General features: G+C 39.2%; 1 protein-coding gene across 1 annotated transcript in view; it reads right to left on the reverse strand.

Annotated features, from left to right (window-relative positions):
• The window catches only part of ASXL3 (ASXL transcriptional regulator 3), a 165,648-nt gene that overhangs the window by 11,523 nt on the left and 135,997 nt on the right, over positions 1 to 18,128 (reverse strand). The window contains exons 9-10 of the mRNA XM_070513245.1: positions 4,814 to 4,910; positions 2,810 to 2,915 (exon numbers count right to left, since the gene is read on the reverse strand). Coding sequence (XP_070369346.1) covers positions 2,810 to 2,915; positions 4,814 to 4,910 — 203 coding nt within the window. The remainder of the gene's footprint in view (positions 1 to 2,809; positions 2,916 to 4,813; positions 4,911 to 18,128) is intronic.

Below are 18,128 nucleotides of genomic sequence, written 5' to 3' on the forward strand. Positions count from 1 at the left end.
TATGTCAATATTTTATTGTTTCCATGAGAATAGTTTTAAAGACGGCATAATGCATAGAAAGAAGATGCTCAGAGCACACCACATACCACACAAAGGAAAACTCTGACCTCCAGAAGCCCAGACCATAAATCAACAGACCAACTCCTATAATTCTGAGTTAGCATATATACAGGTGCTCTCTAAGTAACTAAAATGAATATAGAACAGTACCATATTATAAGCAGAGTAAGCCAGTAAGAGCTATAATAAAGGTCTCAAACAAAAGGCACAAAACTAAATCAGACAGACCTTAACTTGAGATGAGTTTGTATGGCAACATTCTTGGGAAAACTTAGAGCAATGAAAAGGCACCTGGTGTCACTCCACTGAAAACTGATGCTAGAAAAACTCCCTCACATATTGGGGGAATGCCGGTAACATAGAAATAACAGGGGCCGACCCCATGGCTGAGTGGTTAAGTTCCCATGCTCTGCATTGGAGGCCCGCGGTTTGGCCACCTCAGAACACGGGCGTGGATGTGGCACCGCTCATGAGGCCACGCTGAGGTGGCGTCCCACATAGCACAACCAGAGGCACTCACAACTAGAATATACAACTATATACTGGGGGCCTTTTAGGGGAAGAAGAAGAAAAAATAAAAAATTAAAGAAAGAAAGAAAGAAAGAAGATTGGCAACACTTGTTAGCTCAGGTACCAATCTTAAAAAAAAAAAAAAAAGTAACAAAATTAGAAGGACAGTCAATGAAATGTCCAAAATACATCTGTCATCCAGTGCATAATCAAAGACAGAAAAGAACAAGCGAGAAGTCCTGTGATGTAAGGGGACAGAAACTCTATGGATAAACTACAGCAACCGAAGGGTCAAGGGTTTGTACTTGGAGCTCAGCGATGGTGACAGGGAGTCATGTTTCCTCACAGTATTATAGCTGTCACCCTCCAGGGCAGGGGTAGTTAGCCTGATATCCACGGGAATCTGTGAAGCCCCCAAATTTCATGTAAAAAATTGTGTGTGTGCAAATTTTTCTGAGAAGGATTTGCAGGATTAAGACCCTGAGTAAATTATTTAACCACACTATGTAATTATGGGAAAGTTACTTAGTTTCCTTGTCTTACAGGTTCCTAAATTTTCTTAATATAAAAATAATAATGATATCCACCTTATAGGATTGTTGAGAAGATTAAGTGAATATCTGCAAAGCTCCTAGAAACCTCAGAGCCAGCGAAGGCTCAACAACTATCTGTTGAATGAAGGAAAACTCTCTGTAATGTAAGGCTAGGCTCTGTAAGGGGGAAGACTTAGGAAGCCCTACAGATGACTGAACCTCTGCCATATAGGATAGTGTCTGGCACAGAAGAGATGTTGGATAAAGATTGTTGAATTAATAAAAGAACGAGTTCAACAGTCAACAAAATTTAAGGACAAGTGCCTTCGAGGTAACTGACTCGGTGACGCCTCTGCCATTACTGAAGAGTGCTCCCAACGTTCCCTTTGTCAGACAAAAGGTGAGGGAGGCCTCCTGAGTGGTCTTCGGCGTCATCCTCCAGGCTTCGGCATCCTGCTGGATATTGGCACGACCTGCAGAGTGTCTAAAAATACAGATTCCTGGGCTCAACTCCGGGAGGTTCTCAATCAATATGTCTGTGGTAGATCCCAGAAATCTCTCTCTCTTTTTAAAAGCTCCAATGGGGATTTTGATGCAGCCAGGCTTGAACAATACTGCTGGTGACTACATATAAAGGCATATAACTAGCCTGTCACATTTTCAGTATTTGAGAAAAGATGTTAATTATCTCCTTCTAGTTTTGTTTAAATATATATATGTATCCAGGAGTCCTAGGACAGCAATTAACAGCAAGACTTCCTACTGGAGAGTACTGCTAGTTGGGCCAGTAGCAGGGTACTGATCAATCATGCAATTCCTCTTCATGAAGAGTTCTCAAGGAGACTCCTTCTCGCATGCTTTCCCCACTGACAGAGGGGAATTTGTGAAACTAGATCAAATGGTACAGGTTTCATTAGCTGCAACCACCTCAGTGTCTTTGACACAAAACAACAACTCACAAGCAGTAACTGTACTCTGGAAGTTAAAGCACAAATTCCTCTACTAAGAAGAAGGATCTAAAGTTACTGTCCATGTTCCTCGATCCCTACTCCTTCCTCAGGAATCTGCTGGTCTATGAGACTCTAATTCTGCCCGGGTAGAATAAGTCTCTGTTAACCATGAGGCAAAGGAGAAACTACTTTCAGTTTAGCTCAGTCACTACAACTGTTATGTGCGGCTGGTATTATTTTAAAAAGAAACACACAAACAAAAAGTAAGTTAAAACAGGTTACGCCCAAGGAGGAAGATAGTTACAGTGAAGGATAATATCTCAGCCTCTCCTCAAAACAAGGATAAATAAATACATATGCAGAGTCAACATTTTTGGAAAATGTGAGAATGAAATATGCATCTAAAACTACTGATCCCTAAAGTATTCACTAATGAAAATACTTGGATTAAAAACAGGAGATTTTTACTAAAATCCAGTTAAGAAGCCAAAATTGACTTCTATACGATTTCATGTGCTATTTTCAGTCCAAAATGAATTTTCATGGACAAGTTATAAACCCTTGAAAATGCATTTTTTAAAATTTAAGTGCTGATATGCCACTATAATTTTACCGGCAATTTCTTACACTGAGGGACTATTGCCTTTTATCACAGGTTTATTAAGTTTTACAGCATATGAGTGTGCTATGTGAAGCAGAGAATTACATTTTCATTTCCTTCTAAGAGAAATGAGAAGAAAATGCTCTAGTACTTACTTTTCTCCATAAAACCTTTCAAAGAATTTTTCTTTCCAAGGTTCTGTTTTCTTTTCCTTCTCAATTTCTTGCCTTATCCGCAATTGCATTTCTGGAGTAAACTCTCCTAGAAAGAAAACGTTTATATATTGGGCAAAAGCGGTCATACCTTTTGCAATAAATAAAGAAAACAGGTAATTAATTTGAGCAAACTTTTATGGATGTTGAAAAGTAAAAGGTTGAGTACTAATAATATTTTTATAGCTTCTCTTTTTATGAACATCACTCAAACAGTCATTGAGTCATAGATGAACTCTACAACATTTAGCAAATGTATTGCATGCTAGAGGCTGCAAATGACAATGTGTACATTCACGGTCCTTAATGAAATCAGCCTACTGAGAGAAATGGCATACAGGTGACTATAATATAATGCCAGAGGCCATGTAGAGGCCATAAGAATAAATGTAATGAAAGTATAGAAGGGAAAGCACTTCATTCTGTCTAAATTGATTACGGAAAATAACATACAGGAACTGATTTTTGAGTTAGCTTTTGAAGCATGATCAGGCTTTTATGGTCATTAACTTACAAGGCACAGAGGTATGAATACGTATATTTATGTTCTTTTGAGTGGCCAATTGTGAGTAGAACGTTGGATGAAATGAAATGGGAAAGGATAGGCTGAAGCCAATCAACCAACACATGTGTTAAAAAAGAGTTCTGAATTTTTCCCATAAGAAACAGAGGGAGCTCCTGGTGACATTCAGTGAGGGAGGAATACGGCCAAATAAGCAGCTTAGAAACAAGGTGAAGAAATTATAGGACTCCAGCGAGGTGGCTACTGAACAGCATAGATGAGAGATGGAGATCACAGTTGCAACAGTAGCTGTGGGAAGGCTAAAGAGGATTCAGATTCACGGCACAATCAATAGTTCATGACCAGGTGGACCTGGGGAGTTGGAAGATGATCAAAGATATCATCAAGGTTTCAAACTGAGGAACCATGTGACAGTGGTGACATTAATAGAAAGAGAAAAGCAGAAGGAATCACAGATATTAAAGGGAAGATAGTGAGTTTAATTTTGGCATTTTGGTTTTAAGATGTCTGATATCAGCAAGGGAGACTGAGCAGGCACTTGGAATAGAACACTAAGGATTAGGAAAGAGGAGTTAGACCCCCATTTGGAAGTCTTAGCCTATGGCCAGAGGTGAAACCAAAGTGGTGAATGAGGCTGCTTAGAGAACATGTTTAGTTACAAAAGAAAATATCAGGGAAGAGAATGGTGTGGAGACATCAATATTTCCCATCAGATGGACGAACAGGAGCTCCTGAAAGAAGCTGAAAAAAGGCTGTCAGAAATGTAGCCCTAGGAAACAATTTAAAATATATTATGAATGTCTAACGTAGGTGGTTTCAAATTGGACAGGGTAAAAACCAAATGAGATATTAAAGAAGGAACATGAAATGTAAGGACTGGGAAGAAAAAACTGGACTTTGCCATTAGAAAGCCATTAGTATTCTTTAGCAGGAATTATTTAATTGTATATAGTGGGGCCACACCCAACTATGACAATTTGAGTGAGTTAGGGAGTAAAAATGTGGTAGCATTGGGTATTTTTTCGTCTTTCAAGAAGCTTGATGACTAAAGGAAGAATAGGGAGAAGTGGTGGCTTCAGGGGAAGAAAGTATTAAAAGAATATTCTTTAGGTTCCAGGACATTAAGAGATTACATAATGCATCAAACAGTGTAATTAAAATTACCATTCCAAAGAAAATCTTGCTATATTAAAAATTCTTATTATGTCCCAGATAATGTCATGCTTTCTTCAAAAATACCGGACATCAAAAATGTCAACGCAACAAAAGAATTAGTGAAGTCATTTGGAATAGGATGTGAGTTTTTACTAAACTAAAGTACACTTCAGGGAGAACAAAAGACTTGGAAATCAGAGCAAAGTGCACAGCCTAGTACAGCATGTGTACTCAAATATGTCAACTAACATTGGAAGACAGAAATTTACCTTCTGCCAGTCGCTGTTTCCATCCTTGTGCTGCATATGCAAAGAATTCATTATTTAGAGCTGAAGTACTGAGGCGTAAAATTCCATCACTTCCCATCTAGGAAATAAGCCGACAAAAAACAAGATTCCATCAAGAAGAATTCAAAGCAAAAGTATGCTGTAAAGAAGTGAAAACTGAATGGTTTGTGTGTGAGAGAGAAAGTGTGGGTGGGAGCAAGGAAGGAAGCCAACAAAAGACAAATCTCCTGCAGGTATGAAAACTGCATTGTTTACAGTGACTACTGTAATGACAAAATACATCAATTTTTAAAAAACCTTTATTAGCCATTTCCATTATTGGTGGTGAGTATAACAAATGCATGTGGTTTAATCTAAAAAGTTTTATATCTTTATTTTACTATGCCTTAAATGGTACCAAGTTAAAAATAAACATGTTTATATCTTTAGATTAAGTTTTTAAAATTAAGTTTTCTAAATTGAGGTTTAGGCAACAAAAGGTTATGAAGCATATTAAAACAAATACACCCACACTGTCATACATACCCTCCTTCTACTCTTCTAACCTCTTTGGATGTACACAAAAAAAGAAGTACACAGCAAAGTTTAAAATATGTGCAACTATATGCAACTAACCTTTTCCCTCAAGCATACTATGTTTTTTTAATTCATGTACAGAAAAGATTCAGATAAGCATCATCGAACCGGATGCTTTTAATTTTCCAGTTATTTACTGCATTTTCTATACACATGTATTCTGCATGCTGACATAGGGAACAAAAAGAATTAGCGTCATCCTTGACTGGCTCCTTATGTAGCTGAGGAGTGAAGATAAAACACCCAAAAAGTTAAACAATGCCAAGCATTAGGTGAGTGGGAATTAAAAAGTGCACAAAACAAAAGCTAGGGAAAGATATCTAGGGGGACAGAGTGGGTGGTTAGGAAGAACTTGATGCCAGAGGTGAAACTCGTGAGGGTCTTGAGAGACTGACAGGATTTGGACAGAATGCTCTTAGGGACAAAGCATATAGTATACTGTCAGAGTGTGACCTTGTTGTAGAGGCAGGACATCATAAACAATCAGTAACTTGACCATTTATGAAGGCGTGAGGATGTTTTAGCCTGGTACTCAAAGGGCTGGCAATCTGTAGCTCCAATTATATTTTCAAAGATTTCCTCTTACTCCCATATACACATTTCATATATGCTAAGCTCTAATTAGTGACTGTTACCTGAAAACACACTCAAATTTCTTATGCCCATGTTTTTGTTTTCTGTGGTCTTCTCTACACTCAATCTTTACCCATTGAAACACCATCCCTCTTTCAAAATTTAACTCAAATAATGCCTTTGTGAATGCGTCAGCTAAACCATCATTCAAGAGTAAAGGAGAAGACTGAATCTAAAAGTAAATTTTATACTAACTACTCCAACCTGGATAATGGCCAATCAAATCCAGAAAAGAGAGACTGTGCAAAAATATGAGATATGTTGAATGCTACCATCATGACATCAATAGAGAAGCCACAGATTTAAGATCCTGAATTTCTTCATTTAAGAAGATACTGATAACCACACTAAAATATTCAATACATTTGGAAAATTTCAGGCAAGACTTCATTCATTGATTCAATGTTTCCTTACAGTTTTTTCATCTTCTATTCAACAGATACTTACTAAGCCACTCACATGAACCTATGCGCCAGGCACTTGTGTGGGTGCTGGCAATACAGTGACAATAAAGAAAAAGTCCCTGCCCTTATATTCTGAATATATTCAACATTTAGCAGATGCTTCTGGTCTTTGTAAGTCTCTTCCACCTATGTGAGCTCAGCATAGCTGTAACGTACAGTTACATCACCGTGCCAGTGTCCCACCTCATGGTCATACCACAACTCCAAGATGTGAGTAGATAAATGTCCCAGGCTTCTCATCTTTTGATTAGAAAATTCTAGGACACTGGCCTCTGGAATGCAACATATGCACTGAACCAATGGATGATATTTGGTGCTGTGCCCGCAAAAGTGAGAATACACAGGTCTGAGAACCAAGAGGTGGAATGAATGAACATTTTCACCATCATTCCCAATGTCCTTGTAGACTGCGTCCTTCCTGTCCCCACAGCTCTAGACTATGTGAGATTAGAAGTCCAAGTTCCCAAGGGGGAATCATTTCTACTAAGGCAGATTTCTACTATCTCAACCTTGGTACCATTGTCATTTAGGTCCAAGTATGTCTTTATCGTGGGAGCATATCCTGTGCATTGTAAGATGTTTAGCAGCACCCCTGGCTTCTACCTGCTAGATACCATTAGCAACCCCTCTCCAAGAAGTGACAATTAAAAATGTCTCCAGACATCACCAAATGTCCCTTAGAGGCAAACCATCTCTAGTCGAGCACCATTGCACTAGTGGACACGGTAAGGGCTCCACTGTAGCTAAAGCTCTGCTCGGTCACTTTGAGCCTATCCTGCTGGCGGATCAGCAGGCAAATAAAGGGGGTACTGGGCAGGTGAGATAAACAGCCCTCATCATTATGAGGAAAGAAGATCACTATTATAGAGTAGGGGTAGAGAGGAGGATATTGGGAACGCTGGGGAGTCACTGGGATCTCTCCCACTGCTTCCATGCCTGGTGGTAACAGTGAACATGGATTACAGCAACGACAGCCTGAGAGGGCAAGGCAGTCAAGGGATGACAGTCTGGGCCATTTCACCAGGCAAGCTAGCAGAAGTGCTGGCCGAAGGAGAGGACAATCAGAAATGGGTGTCAGAGAAGGGAGATGGTGAACCTCAATCACAGCTTAAGACCGGTTTGAGACTAGTGGAGCCTGCAGCTGGTCCCTCACCCTCTGGTCATAAGTCTCGCTCTTTCTTTTTCCTTTCCAAAATATCATGACGAGCTACTCCTTAAAGAGTTAGTGACAGAGCAGACTTAACATGAAGCACAATAAGATTTGAGTGATACGGAGTAGACTGTACCAGACATTCGCAATGCTTCATTCCATAATATCTGGCCTGCGTGATGACAGAGCAGCTGGGGTAACCAGTTCAACACACTTGTTCCACCCTAGCCTACAGAACTCTAGGACTTCCTCTGAAGCATGAAGGCCGTGAGGTCTGTGGGAGACAAGAGCCTGTGGTAAAAGGTCCTGTTCTCTATTGTCCTTCTGTGGGACAATTCTGTGACTCATTCTACACATTTTCTAAGAGAGTCCAGAGCAAATTGAGCCCCAGTTGTTCAGAGGACTTCTCCTCTCCTTGCCTCACACTCTCTAATCCCTGGCTTCTGCTTCCAAACTACCTGCACTCAAGTTCTTGTTCCTGACTCCCTTTTGGGAGGGAAAGGGCAGGGGAGGATCCTAAGACATCAAAGCTAAGGTGTTTGGGCTTTATCCTCTAGGTGGGGGTGGCCCAGCGAACATACCAGAAGGTAAACCTGAGGCAGGCTCGAATCAGCATGAGGCCCCAGGTTAGTGGCCTCCAGGTCCAAGTCTCCCCCTCAATTTACCCCTGCATATTTACTACCTTTTTCAATGTGGAAAAGTGGGAAGCACTGCTCTAGGTAATGGGAAAGTACTGAAAAGGATTAAGCCTGGGAATAGCCTAAAAATATCTGTGTTTAAAAAGATGACTTTATTGGCTGTGAAAAGGATGGAATTGAGAGGAACAAACAGATCCAAAGACACTGCTAGAAGGGTACAAAAGATGATAAAAGAGGCAAATCTGAGACATGCTCAGGATTGAGTGAAGAGCTTCAGGACTGAGGGGGTAAAGGCACTGGAAGAGTATTTCGGGAGACACTGAACATGCTCAGGATGATTCTAGGAGATGGGGTGATGAACAAGGCAGCCGAGCTCGAGTACAAGTCTTCAAAGACTGTCATCAAGGATGTCTAGCAAAGACAAGGAGGATGAGGAGGAGTCAGTCCATCTAAATGATACTCCTCTAAGAAGTCTGAAACTTTCTGCAAATACTGATTCTGAATATCTGTCCTTGTGGTTTGGGAGCCTTGAGAAAAAGCAACTCCATTTAGGAAGACAAAAAGGGAAGAGATATTCTTACTGCACAGATTTTAAATAGGACTAGTAGGTGGAAGGCAAGTTTCCTGGAGAGGTAAAGGAATTTATTTGCTATAAAGTGCATTTGTAGAAGGCACGGTGGAAAAGGTGAGAATTCTTTTACATTTGAGGACATGCATGGTGCCTCAGGATCTTCTGTTGTCCATGAAATGCTTGGACATTGCAGGTACTCAGTAAAGGTTTATTACACCATCCTTGCTTTGTGTAGTGAAAGATTTAAAATTTAACTCTGCTAGCTGATATGCAGGATTTTAGTTTCGTGTATTCTGCCAGGCTAGGGGCATGATTAGTTATTAACTGAAATTTCAGCATAATTTTAAGACACAAAGAAACACCAGATCCAGATTAGCTCTGACGGAGTCTCAAGACCTCAGCGCATGAAAATGCAAGGCAGTGTGAAGTAAACACATTCAAGAATATGGAAGCTAGCCCTGAAGGAAAATGTTTTTCTTTTAAAACAGAAAAATAATATTAACTGCCAGATTTCCAGTCTGTATAAGACAGCATAATTAAACACTAGGGCTAAATTAGACTGAGGAAATACGTACCAATAAAACTTTTAAAATACACTATTAATTTTATGGCGTTTAAGAAATACTGTCCACAAAGACATAACATCTTAATGAGCTAGAACAATAAACATTTCTGAAAGGTTTATTTATTTATTTATCACTGAGCTATAAATTTTTGGGGTTTTTTTGAGGACGGTTAGCCCTGAGCTAACTACTGCCAATCCTCCTCTTTTTGCTGAGGAAGACTGGCCCTAAGCTAACATCCATGCCCATCTTCCTCTACTTTATATGTGGGATGCCCACCACAGCATGGCTTTTGCCAAGTGGCGCCATGTCCGCACCTGGGATCCAAATCAGCGAACCCCAGGCTGTCAAAGCGGAACGTGCAAACTTAACCACTGCGCCACAGGGCTGGCCCTGAGCTATAAATTTTGTTTTTCTGATTACCCATAAGGGAAACGTTCATTCTAAAAACTCCCCTAACTCTCTTGTGGTGAAGTGTCTCAGTAAGCTATTGATAAGTTATGCTTCCTTTTTAATTAAGAGGAGAAAAACTCTGATCATAGTAATTGTTACAGAGGAAAATAGATATTAGAAAGGGAAACATTCGTATAGAGATCCTTTTACAAAGGTTTAAACTCTTTATTAGTGGGTATACCATTATTTGCCTTTGGTATTGATTATATTAACAAATATTTTATGGGATGCATGTCAGTGGAATTCAAAGGGTTAAAATGCTGTTGCTACTTGCACACTATCCAGTGTTTGAGGATCAATGAATGTTAATTCTGTACAAGAATACATCTATGTTTAATAATAATCTTTTAAATCTTTAATATATTCTTTATCACTTTTTTCTTTTAATGGGTTTCTTGCAAGTGATTCAGAATGCACGGTATGTGGGCTGCTTAAAGAAACAGTGAGAAATGTGCTGGAGAGTTGGAAGGTGGCTCGATAAGAATGGGACACCTAGATACACTTAGCAATTCGGACTTCATCCTACAGACAACGGGGAGCCATTCAAAGTGAAGCCAAAACATGATGAAAAGGTTCATGCTGAGTGTGTGCGGGTGAGCAGAAAGGGTGTTCCGGATGGGTTCCTCTTACGGCCACTATTGATAAGGGACATTCGCGCAGACACTTGAAAGAAGTGAGGAAGCAGCCAGGCAGCCATCTGAGGAAGAGTGTGTGCTAAGTGAAGGGATGTGAACGCAGGCCCTCAGGTGGGGCTTGCAAGGAGGCCTTCAGAGGTGGAGAGGCACTGCCAAGTGAGAGAAACAGGGGCTGAGGGGACAGGATCATGCTGGCCTTGTAGCCCACTCTAAGACTGGCTTTTCCCCTGAGTGACCTGGAAAGCCTTTGGGGGATTTTGGCCTGAGAAATGAAGAGACCTACCATTTCAAAAGGATAGCTTTGACTGCTATGTTTAAAAAAGACTTCAGAGAAGAGCTTCCAATAGCAATATAAACGTCAGCAACATGTGATTTTAATATTTCTAGTAATTTCATGGAAAAAGTAAAAAGAAACGTGTAAAATTAATTCTATTAACATGTTTTATTTATTCCAATCTATCCAAAATGTTATTGTTTCAACACATAATCAATATGAAATATTGTTAATGAGACATTCTTCATTCTCTTTGAATTCTAGTTCTTCAATATCTGGTGTGTATTTTTATAACACATCTCAATTCAGATCAGTCATATTTCTATTGTTCAACAGCCACTGGTGGCTAGAGGCTACAGTATAAGACAGCACAGTTTTAGAATATAAAAAGACTTATCAGGGACACGAGTATGCAGTTATTACAGTAATCCAGGAAAAAATGACAGTTGCCTAAACAAGGGTGACAGCAGTAGAGGCAGTGAGAAATGGCTGGGTTCTGATTATATTCTGAAGTTTGAGCCAACAGGACTTGATAATGGATTAGATGTGTGGTATGGGAGAAAGAGAGCAGGCAAGGATAATGCCAAAGACTTTTGGTCTTGACAACTAAAATTATGAAATCACTATTTATTAAAATGGAGAAGACTACGGGAAGGGGAGGTCTGATCTTGAACCAACTAAGGTTGAGATACTGATTATAATTCCTAGAAGATGTCATAGACATATCATTCTGCATATAGTGTAGAGGATGCCCTGGACAAAGGCAAGACTAGAGACAGGGACACCTGTCAAGAAGCTTCAAGGGAATGCCAAGAAATAAATGATGGAAAGACTTAAGACTGTTCAGGCAGTGGGAGTAAAGAGAAGGGAGCATATTCAAGAGAGGGACAGGAACCAGAAATGATGGGGCTGAAGGAGCATGTGTGTAGGTGGTGAATGAGACAAACGTGTGAAAGATAATTCCCAGGTATAAGGCTTGGATAATTGAGTAGATGATAGTAGCAGATACCAGGACACGAAAAGGCACAAGAAAGAGATGTATTTTGGACAATGAAATAATAGGTTTTGCTTTGGATATGCTGACACAAGCGTATCTTGAAAGTACCTGAGTAAAGATGGCTAATCAATAACTGAGACTAGGGCAAGAAGCTCAACAGTGAGGGAATTAAACACAGAAAACTAGGAATTTTTTTTTCTTTTTTTTAAAGATTTTATTTTTTTCCTTTTTCTCCCCAAAGCCCCTCAGTACGCAGTTGTATATTCTTCGTTGTGGGTCCCTCTAGCTGTGGTATGTGGGACGCCGCCCCAACGTGGCTCGATGAGCAGTGCCATGTCTGTGCCCAGGACCCGAACCAACGAAACACCGGGCTGCCTGCAGCGGAGCGCGCGAGCTCAACCACTCGGCCATGGGGCCAGCCAAAAACTAGGAATTTTTAGCAAATAAAAGTATAGTTGAAAATATGGATAAGGATGAGAAGATGGCACAAAGCAGACCCCTGAGAAACACCAAGATAGAAGGAATGGGTAAAAGAAGTAGATCCTAAGACTGAGAAAAAACAGTCAGAGGTAGGAAGAAAATCAGAGCAAGCAGCATCATCGATGCAAGGGGAGAAAGTGTTTCAAGAAGATGATCTGTATTGTGTGTGTGCTAATATCTATCAAGCCATGTAGAATTATTCAAGTCAATATCGTGTGCAGCACACCAGGTTAGCTGTTGTATCCAATAAACGCAATCGATAGAGTCTCTAGAGCAAAGAAAACCTAGGCAGTGAGAGCCCAACCAGGAGTCTAACGCAATAGCAAGAGTGTAATGAGCAGATGAACTGTTAACCACTGACCCTCTTGTACCCTGATCAAGCATTCAGTGCCCTTGTATTCCACACTCCAGTAAGAATGAAAGTCAGGGTAATCATTCTCTCTAAAGGGTAAGTTTTCATTTTGTATCTTACCATTAAGTATGATTCAGATGGCTCAGGAGGCTCTGTAAGTATGTTCAAGTTTTATCCATGAGGGAAAATGTAATTCTTTCAGCACAAAGTTAGGCATAAAAATGAAAGAGGGCTGCTGAGAGACATACTATCAGTAAAAAAAGATAGGACAGCAGTATACTAAAGACAATTTGGCCAATAATTTTTGAATGCTATTTCCAAACTGCACTAAGACAATATTTCTGAACTCTGCTTTGCAAAATAGGAGTTTTAATCGGTAATTTTAATTTAATGGGTAATCCATCTAAAAGGAAATCGATTCCACCATCCAATAAATATAGCCTGTATTTACGAAATAAGATTAGTTTTCTTTGCTGTAAGTATTCTCTAATATGCTACAATTTACTTTAAACCCCTAAGAATATATCTATCATGCAGTATTTCCAAAGGTTTTAACCTTGTAATCCTCTCACAGAACAATTATCAATATCTTATGGAACAAGTGCTCTCCAGAATACAATCTGGGAAACGATGGATTAAGAGGTGTGAAAGTATCATTGTCAGAAGCTGTCAAATGAGATAAACATAGCACTATGAGTTTGCACACACTAGATACTAAATCCAGGTTGAACAAATGGACAAAAATTTCAGATTTGGATGTGAGATAACCGCTGGATTTACAAGAATCAAATATTCAAAATAAATACATAAAATAGTGAAAACTTATAAAGGATGACATAATAAGCTTTAATCTACAAGCTCAAACACCCTCAAGTTCACAACCCAATGCAGGAAACAATTATTTGACATTCCTTTCTAAAAAATATATCAAAATATAAATATGTGTAACAACTTTTCTTAAAAAAAAAATAAGGCTTGTCCTTATAAAGTTGTAATTAAGAATATTTGGAATTATATAGAGATTAAAGAAAAAAATCTTACACCATTTCCATCCTCTCTACATCTAATTTTTAAAAATATATTCACTGAACTAAGCTAAAGTGAAAAAAAGAAAATAGTACCAAAAAAAAAACATTTAGATGGAAAAGAGGAAGGCTTTTTGTGTCGTCACAGTTATGACAGAGCTTTAAAATTGATTTTATAATAAAAGCCTCTCTTCTGAGCTGATCTGCTTCCTTTTCTTCTGACTACTTGCTGCTCTGGGGACCACTGCTAAGCACCGGGGCAGAACTCTAGCACGGAAGCGTTTGGGAGACGGAAGGCTCACCACGCCCGGGATGCTACCAGATGTTAATTCTAACTAGAATGAAATTCTTCAGGCAGAGGAGGGGTCGGGAGAAGTACACAGGAACATTTAATTACTAAATGAGACTTTTGTGTATGTAAATTGCAAAGGGATTGGAAAACTAAAGAAGATTATAAGATGGCATCATGATAAATAGTCTTGTGGGAATTGATTACTGCCTTCTCATTAAAAAAATATACATACATATGTATGTATGTGTATTTCTATATATCCCTATCTACATGTATCTATACACACATATACATATGTGTGTATGCATTCATACACATACATACACACACAACCCCACACATATATGCAGTTTTCTTCTTCCTCTAGAAACACAATTTATAAGCAATGCAACTACTTGGCTAAGAACAGTCTCCTTTAGAATGGAATCTCTTGCATGTTCGAAGAGAACCATTCTCCCTTCCACCAGACGACCCTGCCCAAGCCTCCAGGTCTGCAGGGCAGATGTTCAATCAGAGTTTGGGGAGGCCATCCCCTACAGGAAGACCTGTTGGCAAGAAATTCCTCAGATCCTAATTAATGGGCAAAAGGAATTGCCTGGTAATAAGAGAAAAGAAAGATTTTCTCATAATTGCTGCTACGAATTTGAGCATATACAATTGGGAAAACCATGTCTGAGGGATGTATATAATATTAGAGACACATGAAAAAAGAAAGAGAACCTTGACATTAATTCTTAAAAGGTTTAAATTATTGCATTTCAATTACTATACTTACATAGAATTTCCCTTAATCTTCTATTATTATTAAAAACCAAATTCATTCTCTAATGAGATTATTCTATACTTTCACATTCTGCCACCTTTCGGAAGAATCATCCTGTTTCAAATTTCAAGGGGAGGAATCTCTATTCAAAGTGCTACAACGTCTCCAATACTCAGAAGAGATGTAGCCTGTGGTGGAAGAGGTGAGAATAAATGAAATAAAGAAATCTAAAGGCAAACGTAAAGTCATTGACAAACCAAGAGTTAATCAACTTCTCAAAAGCAGACGAGTATGTTTTGATATTTATGGTTCATCTCTTTTATTACACTTTGTGGACAACTCCTGGCCACATATTGGGACAATCTGATAGGCCTTGATGAGAAGTGTTTTTTTTTTTTTTTTTATCCAAACGCAGACAAAATTTGAACAAGTTTTAAAAAATAGGAGAATGTGTGTATGTCTTAAAAGACAATTTCTTATATAATTGTATTTTCATCAGTGTTCTCTCTGTGGGAAGAAAATAAAAAATCAAATTTCCAATGTACTCAACCATGAAACAGAATACTAATGCTTTATTTAGTGAAAATCAAGCTCATGTTCTTGTCTAGATAAAATAAGGTTATGTGATAATGTAGTGAGAATCAATGAATCACTGTTTCCACTTGTAATATACTGAACAGCTGTGTTTAAGTGACTATTTATTAGTCACTCATTTCTTTAACAAACATTTCAAAAGAATCTACTACATGCCAGGAGCTGTGAAATGGACAGACAGCTTCTGCTGCCACAAGAGCCTAGCACTTAGAATGGGACAGAAAAGGATGCTGCTCATTATTACAGTATGGTAAGTGCCCAGAGAAGGAAACGATGCTCTAAGTAACCCCAGGCCTGGGTACCTAGTATGCCTTTAGTTCCCCCTTTGTCGTCTGTTAATATCTATGCCTGAAGGTACCTCTTACCTCCTCTCACTAGTTTAACAACGGCCCCAATCCACTTATTGTTCAATAACTATAATAATAACTGTCATTAATATAGTACCTACAACAACCATGGAGGTAGGTAATTGGTGAAGCAGGATTTGATCCCCCTAAACGCTACTTTTTCCCTTATACCATATGGCTTCCTTTAATTAACACATAAGCATTCATTCTTCCACTCAAAACCTTTATGTGCTAGGTGCTGGGAATACAACAATAAACAAATGAGACACAGTCCCTGTCCTATGAAATTGCAGTGACAAACTGTGTACGGGCCCCTGAAGGAAAAGTAACAAGTGCAATGAGATGATGTTCTAGGTGCACGTGCGTGCAGGAGGACTCTCTGAGGCATTAATTTCTAGGCAGAGGTGTATGTGAAGGAGGGGGAGGAGTGAGCCCTGGGGTGGGTAAAGAAGGAGAAGCCATCAAAACTCTGAAAAGGACGGCAAAGAATCTTGTTATGAAGGGAAATGGAGTGAGAGTGTGGTAGCTGAAAGAACATGTGGCAACAAAGTTTGTTACTTTTTTACTTTTTTTTGGGATGAAATTGATATTCTTAGCTGGAGGATCCACTTCTCCATGTTTCGGTTCTATCATTTGTAAACTAAGAATAACTACTTACTTCATAGAGTTTTATGAGGATTAAATTGACAAATATATGTAAAATAATTTGCATAGTACTGGTTCAGGGAATGATCTCAAGCAGTTTAGCTATAATAATAGTTATTATTATTTGGTAGGGAGTGTGGCAGATACACCCTAGGGCACCCCCACTGAGTCACACCCTTCTACAGTCCCCTCTCCTTGAGTGTGAGAAGAATTTGTGACTTGCTTCTAGCCAATAGAAAATGGGAGAGGCCAGACCGGTGGTGTAGTGGTTAAGTTTGCATGCTCTGCTTCGGCAGCCCAGGGTTTGCTAGTTTGGACCCTGGGTGCAGACCTACACACAGCTCATCAAGCCATGCTGTGGTGGCATCCCACATAAAGGAACTAGAAGGACTTACATCTAGGATATACAACTATGTACTGGGGCTGTTGGGAGAAAAAAAAAAGAGGAAGATTGGCAACAGATGTTAGCTCAGGGCCAATCTTCCTCACCAAGAAAAAGAAAGAAAGAAAGAAAATGGAAAAGGTGAAGGGTTGTCAGTCTCTTAATTATGTTATGTAATGTAAGACTCCATCTTAACCAATGAAGGCAGAAACACTCTCCTGCTGGCCTTGAAGAAGCAAACAACCATGCTGTGAACTGCCTATGGAGAGAAGTGACCTGTAAGAGCTGAGGGCTTCAACCCTACAGTTGTGAAGAACTGAATTCTGCCAGCAACTTGAAGGAGCTGGGAAGTGGATCCCAAGTGGCCAATGAGAATGCAGCTAGCCAGGCCCCTGAATTTTAGCTTGGTAAGTCTCTGAACAAAGAAATCAGCTAAGCTGTGCCCAGACTCCTAACCCATGGAAACTGTGAGATAATAACATGCTATTTTAAGACAGTAAATTTGGGGTAATTTGTTACACAGCACACAGAACTAATACAGGGGAGATGAAGAAAACTCATTTGATTGCTTCTCCTTTATCAGCTGAGAAAGAAAATGATCTGTTGATGGGTGTGTTTGAGTGTACCTGTGTCTATGGCATGGGGGAGAGAATACAGGACTCTAAGCAGTATTATCAAAGAAGATGGATTATAAAGAAAAAGAGCAGACCAATCTCCATGAGGGCAGGGATCATGACAGAGTAGGTGCTTAATAAATACTGTTAAATAAACTAATTTTTGTTGCAGTTTAGCTGTATCACTGTTTGATGCATCTATGTAACCTTATCCAGTCTTTCAATGCCAATGCCCAAAAGACAATTTCGTTAGGGTGTATAAACAACTGATTTATAAGGAACATACAGACAGCAGGAGATACTTTTAGTTACTGTCTTTGATGTAAAGTAAGACAGAGGAAAAAAAAGCAGACAGTGGATCTGAACTTTCACCTGGGGTTGTCAACACCACAGTTACGTTACTACAACATATTTCAAAATGTGAATAATGCATCTTTCCAATTAAATCAATCAGTTGTACACAAACCAGAAAATGGAAAGAATACTCTGGTAGGATTTAAATTTTATGTATATCCTGGTTCCTCTAATATCCTCTAAGAAATTAAAACAAACAATCAACCATCTGATATATATACACAAGACATTCCTTGGTATACTCCTTAGATAAGTAACCCAACACATCACAGTGCAAAGAGGACTGGATTGAGTCAGAAAATCGGGCTGCTGATCCTAGCTCTGCATTTTCTAACTGTCTGAAGATGCTCCACTTTCTTAACAGCTTTGAGTCTCTGTTTGTCTCATTATTCAAATGGGAAAAGCAAACACACTTGCAAAGCTGTTACATGCATTAGGAATAATAAATGCAAAGAACCCAACATACTACTTAGTGAGGAGCGAAATTTGAGAACA

This window comes from Equus asinus, chromosome 7, assembly GCF_041296235.1.
Source record: "Equus asinus isolate D_3611 breed Donkey chromosome 7, EquAss-T2T_v2, whole genome shotgun sequence".
Taxonomy (NCBI): domain Eukaryota; kingdom Metazoa; phylum Chordata; class Mammalia; order Perissodactyla; family Equidae; genus Equus; species Equus asinus.